Source organism: Dermochelys coriacea, chromosome 2 (assembly GCF_009764565.3).
Source record: "Dermochelys coriacea isolate rDerCor1 chromosome 2, rDerCor1.pri.v4, whole genome shotgun sequence".
Classification (NCBI taxonomy): domain Eukaryota; kingdom Metazoa; phylum Chordata; order Testudines; family Dermochelyidae; genus Dermochelys; species Dermochelys coriacea.
In genome coordinates, this window is record NC_050069.1 from 53,932,275 (window position 1) to 53,940,502 (window position 8,228).

An 8,228-nucleotide genomic window follows, 5' to 3' on the forward strand; every position below is an offset into this window, starting at 1 on the left:
GCCAGGGTCGGAAGACAGGATACTGGGTTAGATGGACCTTTGGTCTGACTCAGTATGGCTGTTCTTATGTGCTGTACAAACAGAACACAAAGCTGATCTCTGCCCCCAGGAGCTTACAGTCAAAGGCAAGAGAGAAAAGATGGCTCCGGATGACAGGAGAACACAAGGAACCAGTGAGCCAGTACCCTTCAGCCTCATAGGCTGTGGGCTTGGTACACCGGCAGCCAGTTGTCAAGGTTTTTGTTTGTAGAAATCAGGGCAAGGGCAGGTTTGAGGAGGGATTAGAGGGAGGCTAACGAGGTGCCTCTGCAGATGGTTTACCGCCAGGCGCCCAACCAGTGCTTTCCCCAGGAATTAATATCAGGAGGGGGTGTTCAAATTTATGAGGGGGGGTTAGGGCTTATGAGGGGTGAGACCGTGAGGGTGAAGGTGGGCTTTATGGCACCATAGTAAAAACTGAAGAATGTTTCATGACAATTTTATTAGATTTTAAAATCATCACACAAATTAAAGTTGGCTACTCAAGCCTTCTATGAAGCGCTATATCTACATCCTTCTTGGTTTCTTGTTATAATTTTGCACAACTGCATTAATGAACTTCTTGAATGCAATGCATCCATCTGTGGTGGCTTCTCATGTGTCTGGTACTTCCATTCCTTCAACTGATATGCTCATTAGTTCATTCACATGATCAGGCAGAAGGCGACTTCTTTCAAAACACAAAGGTCTATTCAATGATGAAAAAGAACACTCAACTGTAACTGTTGTGATTGGAAGTAGCAAGAGATGAATTCGTATTTATTTCAGCCCAGGAAACATAGCATAAAGATCAGGTTGAGCCACTAGTAATGATAAAAAAAGAAGTTGCAGTCAAATCATTCATTCATTCGTCATATGATATTCCACTCTGTGTTCAAATTCTCTATTCTGTCCTGAGCACATGGCAGCCCCATTGCTGGTAGTGCCTCACTTCACTCAACTGTCAGTGTTTTATAAGACAGGGATCTGTAAGAGCTATGTAGAGGTTGAGTAGAATCTGGAAGTCGCTGTTGTAGATTTTTAAGAATCAAATCTGTGTACCTTTTCAGTTGTCTTAAACACTTCTTGTCCTCTTCACTTAAGGATTCAATCTAAATGCCTTCATTAGTAAACTTCTGGACTGAAGTCTTTGCTTCTTCCAGTACTTTTTCAATGAATAGCTCTCTGATGGATCCAAATGTAGCTTCTATTGCTGGACAAAGATCTACTACTGTTGTAGCAGATGCCTGGATGGCATTGTTTAATGACCCAAGTGGTTTCAACAGCAGACTTACAAGAGAGAGAATGGCAATAGTCTTCTCTGAACATAGTAGCAAAAGTAATCCACCTGCCTCACTACTTAGATCCATCACATCTTGGCAGATACTTTCCAAAGCCAGTACTAATGGCTGGAGTAATTTTAAGACAACAGCCAAGGATCGCTCATGAGAAAGCCAGAGGGTTTTCCCAAGTTGGACTAATTTGAACTTCAGTCCTAGTGTATCTTCTATATTTTCCAAGATATTCAGTCTTTTTGGATTCTTGCTGAAAAAAAGAATATAATGAAGACATTACATTTATAGCTTTTTAAATGTCTTTTGAAGAGTCTGCAGCTTGTACTAGCGCTAGTTGGAGTAGATGGCCTCTGCAGTGTGTATAAGAGAGATTAGGGTTACACTTTTCTCTGAGCAAAGCTTGTACTCCACCATGTCTTCCAGAGAAGTTTGCAGCTCCATCAAATGCACAAGTGCGATTTGACCTGTCCCTCTCCACTGTTTAAAGACAGAGCTGATTAGACTCCATAGATAGTCTTTTGTTGTGTTAAGTGACCACTACAGCTGAAATCACTGATAATCAGGTCAAAGTGCTTAGACCTGCTGTGAGACAGTGTTTCTGTGGAAGAGATGGCCCAGTCTGCACTAGCAGTGAGGTTCCCCCACTGAGAGCTCAGCTGAAATCACTGAGAGCTGGGTGGAACCTCAAGAGTCTGACTTGCAGAGGTCCCAGTGGCAGGTGGCAGCAGAAGGTGATAGTGCAGAGCCATTGGCAACAGAGCGATGGAGTGAATGATAGCACAACGAACAACAATGGCCAGAGTGAATAGTGAGCAGCTGGAGGAACGAGCAAGGTGCCTTCTTGCTCCCCACTTGGGAGGTGTACTCATGTGACAACACCTCTGAACTCCGAGTTTCCTCTGACCAAGGACAACACCGGTGAGTGTTAATGAGGCTGTTAAGAATGCTGGAGACACAACACAGTTCATGTGAACAAACATGGCTGTGGCATCATACTTTCTATTTAAGCAAGAGATACCACACATTACAAACTGGAGGCCAATGTTAAGTGCATTGTCACTTGTTCATCCTGAAGTTGAACAATGGCTCCGAACAAGACCAGCAAACGCTCACTGTCTTTCTGCAGGAAACTCAGCTAACTGGCTAGATGCATGTGGTGCAACAGTGAAAGACTCAACAGTTGAAAAGTGAAGAATGCTCTCACCACATTCAAGGAATTTGCATAAATGGCTGATGAATGCACCAGTGCAAATGGTCATCAAGCATTAAGTCATTATGTACGTTCTTGATGTCGGTGGTAGGCCAGTACATGCATTTCTAGATGTTCAAGTAATAGAAGACAGATTGGCTGAATCTGTGACAACCCACATCTTAGAATAGTTAAATGCTTGTCAGTTGGACCCCAAACAGACTGTGGCTCAGGCAAACCATCAAGCAAAACACCTGCCCCCACCCTCCCTCGATGCCCTCAATCAGCACAAGCTAAGTACAGTTATACTGCCCTTTGCTCATACAATAAGAACGACAACTTTTCTTCCCCCCCTCCCCTCTTCAAGTGACTTGTAACCCAACCCCAGCCAAAATCTATTACTTGGGCAACACAGCTCTGTCTGCTGGATACCTGGGTAGATTAGGTGTGAATGTAAATACAATCTGGTCCTGAAGCCTTTGCCCCCAGCCGAAGCTATCCGGGAGAGCTCATTTAGACTTCGTTTACAAATCATCATTTGAAATGATTAGGTTGGCCAACATCAGTGAAATGAATACTCTGACACGGTCATAAAAAACAACTGCTGTGCAAGGAAGCTAGTCTATGTTCATACTTCCCCAATCTATTATACTTTCCCAGATACAGGTATTTTATGATGCACTTTATATGCTTTTAAGAAGTGTGCATTACCGTTCCAATTCCCAAACACTCACTCCATTGGCAACACTGCATGCAACTAGTTCACAGAGCTGGGGGGGGGGGCTGGGGAAATTGGCGGGGGGGGCAGGTAGGGAAATCCCCGCGCCCAACAGGCGGGCCAGCGTGGGAGAAGGCAGGGAGGCGCTTGGTTGCCAGTGCCCCGCAGCTAGCAATGGGGGCAGGGCGAGGGGGCATGACGGGCCCGGGACACGAAGGGAGCCTTGGCTCACGGGATGAAACTAGCTCACGGAGCGGCTCCGCTCCCACGGCTCGGGGCGGCCCAGAGCCCGGCCGGAGGCTTAAGGGACCCGAGACGCGGGCCGGGCTCCCGGCGCGGGGGGCGGCCCAGCCCGTAGCCCGAGCGCAGCCGCCGCAGGCCCGGCCGGCCGGGGGAGGCGCACACGCGGCGGCCGCCGCTGCCGCACGCACGCACCGCCCAGCGCCGCAGCCGGCCCCGCTTGGCCGCCAGCCGGGCACCGAGCGACTTTCCCACGGCCGCTAGGCCACGCGTGCGGCTCCGCCAGCGCCTGACTGGCCTCCGGCCCAGCCAATCGCGCACCGACGGGGGCGGGCTCCGAACGCGGCCGTGCGTCGCTCCGAGCAGCTCCACCCCCCAAGCGGGCCCGGAGCAAGGGAAGGGGGCGTGTCACGGACCGGCCTCCCCGCCAGCGGCTATTGGCTGCAACCGGCGGCGCGTCCGCCAATCAGGAGAGCGGGGGCCAGCGAGTGGCTCCCATGTGAAGCCCGTGGCCGGCGGCGCCTGGCGTCCCCCCTCCCGCGGGTAAGAGGCGAGGCGAGGCGAGGCGTGGGAACGGGATGGGGGAGACGGAGCTGGCGGAGCCAGAGGTCGAGCGGCAGCGGGGCGAGCACTGAGCCAGCCAGCCCGGGCCCGGTCCCTGCCTCCCGCCCCCCCCGCGCAGCCTCCCCTCCCCTCCCCTGCCCGGCGGCGGCGGCGGCGGCGGCATGAAGCGGGCGCACCCCGAGTACAGCTCCTCTGACAGCGAGGAGCTGGACGAGCCCGTGGAGGTGGAGAAGGAGAGCGCGGACGAGAATGGGTGAGGAGGGGAGCGGCGGCGCTGTGCCCCCGGGGGCATGGGGTGCGTGGGCCGGGGGAGGCGCCCGTTTGCGGCGATCCTCGGGGGAGCGGCACCCGGCCTGGGCAGGGGGTGCGTGGGCGCTGTGTCGGCCGCGGGTCGGTAGGCTCCGTGCACCTCGGCCTCCCCGCTGCGCCCACGCGTTGTTACTACGGGAGCGGCTGCGTTGATCCTTCCTTACAGCCCCCGTTTCTCTCGCTCCCGGCATCCGCGCTCACTCTGTGTGGTTCATTTCAGAAACTTGAGCTCGGCGCCAGGTTCAATGTCTCCATCCACCACCTCCCAGATCCTGGCCAGGAAAAGGCGCAGAGGGGTGAGTCCCCTTCCACGAGCTCCTGATACCCTCCCAGGGTCAAGCTGCTTTGCCCCAGCGTGCCTTTTGCAATCAACGCTGAAAACCTGTCTGTTTTACTCCTAGATCATCGAGAAACGTCGCCGGGATCGAATCAATAACAGCTTGTCTGAGCTGAGGAGACTGGTGCCAAGTGCTTTTGAAAAGCAGGTAATTCACAGTGGGCTCTGACTATAATTAGCGCATAGGTGACTCCCTCACAAGCACTGCAGACTAGAAGTGGTGTTGCATCTTACCCTTTTATCATTCATTTTGCACTGTTTCTGCCAAACTCTTTTAGACCTTCTGAAAATTGACCTATTCTACCCCCTCTCCTCTCCTGCTCGCTCTCTCTTTTTCAAGGGATCAGCCAAACTGGAAAAAGCTGAAATTCTGCAGATGACTGTGGATCACTTGAAAATGTTGCATACAGCAGGAGGCAAAGGTAATCTTTTATCTGACAACAGATTCAATAGTCCTGAACAAACCGTGATCACAGCAACAAAGTTGTAGTAAGACCAAGCACCCTGAGCCATAACTGAATGTCCCACAAATTTGTCATCTGATATGCTGCATGCAAGTGGGAGGAGAAATCAAATGGAAATATGTGTATACACTACTGGGAAATTCAGTATTTCCTCTTACATGGAACATTGTATAGTCTATTTACTGTTCTATGTTAAGTGCAGATTATGTTGTTGTAGACTATAGATAGACGCTTTGTTGGGAAAATGATTTGTTATCCAAGTTTCTGTAAGGTTATGGCAGCACTGTGAAGTGAAGTAACTTTCAGCCACTGAAGAGAAACACAAGCTTTTTCTCCCCTCACCACCCACCCCCAGCCTAAAACAAGTGGTCTATTTGGGATCTTTTTGGTTGTTTAATGTTTTAGGTTGAAATGGGTAGTGGAGGAGCTAACACAAATGCGAATGTATAAATTGATATTTGAGGACCAACAGCTACTCTGTGAAAGTGGCCTGTGATTAGTCACACACACGTAACTTATGAATTTCACTGTTCAGTGGCTTTGTGTCCCCATTGATGTAGTTAGCACTGGAAAATACATCTCTTCTCTTTGTGCGTTCTTTGCTGGTAGTGTGAAGTTTCAGCTTATACATGCCAGTCTGCGACTGGTCCTAGGACTCGCAGCATCACAAGACAGATACTATAAAAGAAAAACTTGTTGGTCCATAGAAGAGTTTTTGGAAGCCATTCTGTGGTTGGAGAAAACTGCAACTATGTAACAGTCACATTCAAGTGAAATGTACTTGTAGGGAGTGTGGAGGATGCAGTGTAGGGAAAAGAATTTTATTTCCAAGCTTTTAAAAGATTAATACAAACACTGGAGAGTAAACAAAATGAAAAACTATTTAAAAAAAAAAAAAGCAGGGTCTTGTAAAAATGCTTTGTAAAAAACCAAAGGCACACAACCAACAACATTATACACTCATAGAGGCTTAATGAGTGTAGCCAGTGACTAAAAACGGTATTTTAAGACTCCACTCTTTGTTCCTTTTTCTTAGGCTATTTTGATGCCCACGCACTTGCTATGGACTATCGGAGTTTAGGATTTCGAGAGTGCCTGGCTGAAGTAGTCCGGTACCTTAGTATTATTGAGGGTCTGGACACTTCTGATCCTCTTCGAGTTCGACTGGTGTCTCACCTCAATAATTATGCCTCTCAACGGGAAGCAGCAAGTAGTGCCCACACCGGCATTGGACACATTCCTTGGGGCAGTGCCTTTGGACATCATCCTCACATCTCTCACCCATTGTTATTGCCTCAGAATGGGCACAGTAATACCAGTACCACAACGTCTTCTACAGAACCACATCACCAGAGCAGAATTGCTGCTCCACATGCTGAAACTTCTTCACTGAGACTGCCCCCTAATGGCAGCATTGGACCAGTGCTCCCTGTGGTCACCTCTACTTCCAAACTATCTCCTCCTCTGCTGTCCTCCATGGCATCTTTGTCTGCGTTCCCCTTTTCATTTGGTTCGTTCCATTTGCTGTCACCTAATGTACTCAGTCCATCTGCACCAGCACAGTCAGCAAACCTTGGCAAGCCCTACAGACCGTGGGGGACTGAGATTGGAGCCTTTTAAGAACTAATAGTTTAGCGCAGGGTGAGGGAAGCTTAAAAACTCAGCTGAGCTGGTTTTATTGCCAACTTCAATTTTAAGTTCTTAAATAACTGAGACAAAGGTACAGTTCAAGCTTAACAAAGTTTGTCTAAAAATTGAAGTGTTTGGGTTTTTACATTTTTGTATTAGCAGATTTAAAAAAAAAATGAATTGCTGAAGTTTGTCCAAAAATAAAATCACACTAGTGGATGTTAACACTTGTGATAAGTTTATGCTGAGTGTTTAACTCACTCTGTAAACAATTTGTCTCAAATGATTTCATTTTGCCTCAGAACATTGGACCCTTTTTTAACATTTAGTGTATTTTTGTCTATTATTGTTAGTGACAGCTTATTTTTAGTTTTAATTTTTCAAAACCGCTATTCTCAGCATTAACATAAATTGTGTTTTTGTTAATATTTTGACATTAAGATGTTCTATAAGGAAATATTCTTTTGTAAACTGTATTCTGAGTTTTATATTTCTGAACAAAGCGTTGACAAATCAGATTGACCAGGCTTATTACAGAAAAGGAATTCTGTATCCCAGAGGCTGGGTGGGTTTGGTGATCTTGTCCTAGTGCTAGTCTTATCCTAGTGGGCATTTATCACAACTCAGAACCACTGCATTATTTCTTTTGGCATAAGGAGGGCCAGTTTTTTGCTCAAGAGTAAACTACAACTAGAATAGCAAAGGTGCTACTGATCAAGTGTGAATTGCATTGGTGTTGATTTAGGTGGGGTCATGGGGGAGAGAGACCAACACCTTACACCACTTTACTGGTCAGAGCCAATGCTAAACATCCTTTCAATTGGGTGGGGTGAGAACCTGATCTTGGTTACAATGAAATAACTCTGTTACCCTAAATTTCTACTTGGGTAACTGATTTCACCCTAGGAGCTTCAAATTTGCACCTAAAATAAATTTTGGTGGTATTTAAATAGCGAAAGGAATGGTACAGTGGAAACCCATTCCAGGCATAAGCTTGTTTTGTAACAAATGTATTCTCTTAACTGGTCAATTTTCTATCGTATTTTACTCTGAGATGCACCCAGAGGTGATTCCTCATATTTTACAAGGGCTCTGCTGCATTCTTGTATATATTCTGGCTGGGTTTCATGAGACTCTCATTTTGAACAGTTTTATTCTGTCAAGAGGTATTCTTTATTGGGCTCCACTGAATTGGATTTGGTCGCTTTTGTATTTGTGGCTAAATAAAGGAGAAAGAACAAACTATTTTGAATGACATTTTTGTCTGTCAGTGGGCAATCCTGTAGCCATGGGTATCATCTGAGAGGTGGCAGAACTACTACTTGTTCTTTCTGTGACATATACTTAACATCACTGTGCAACTATGTCTTAAATATTACTGCATACTTTTCCACTACGGTTCAGTACACAGAGTAGTGCTATGTCTCAGAATAAGGCCACGTTTCAGAGTCAAGCTTAAAAAGTG

At 47.2% G+C, this 8,228-nt stretch overlaps 1 protein-coding gene across 1 annotated transcript; it reads left to right on the forward strand.

Moving 5' to 3' along the window:
• Positions 1–3,840: 3,840 nt before the first annotated feature.
• On the forward strand, positions 3,841–8,008 carry HEY1 (hes related family bHLH transcription factor with YRPW motif 1). The gene is made up of 5 exons (XM_038392927.2): positions 3,841–4,277; positions 4,554–4,629; positions 4,735–4,818; positions 5,011–5,092; positions 6,171–8,008. The coding sequence occupies exons 1-5, from the start codon at positions 4,186–4,188 to the stop codon at positions 6,752–6,754; spliced, it is 918 nt and encodes a 305-aa protein (XP_038248855.1). The 5' UTR covers positions 3,841–4,185; the 3' UTR covers positions 6,755–8,008.
• The last annotated feature ends 220 nt before the right edge of the window (positions 8,009–8,228 follow it).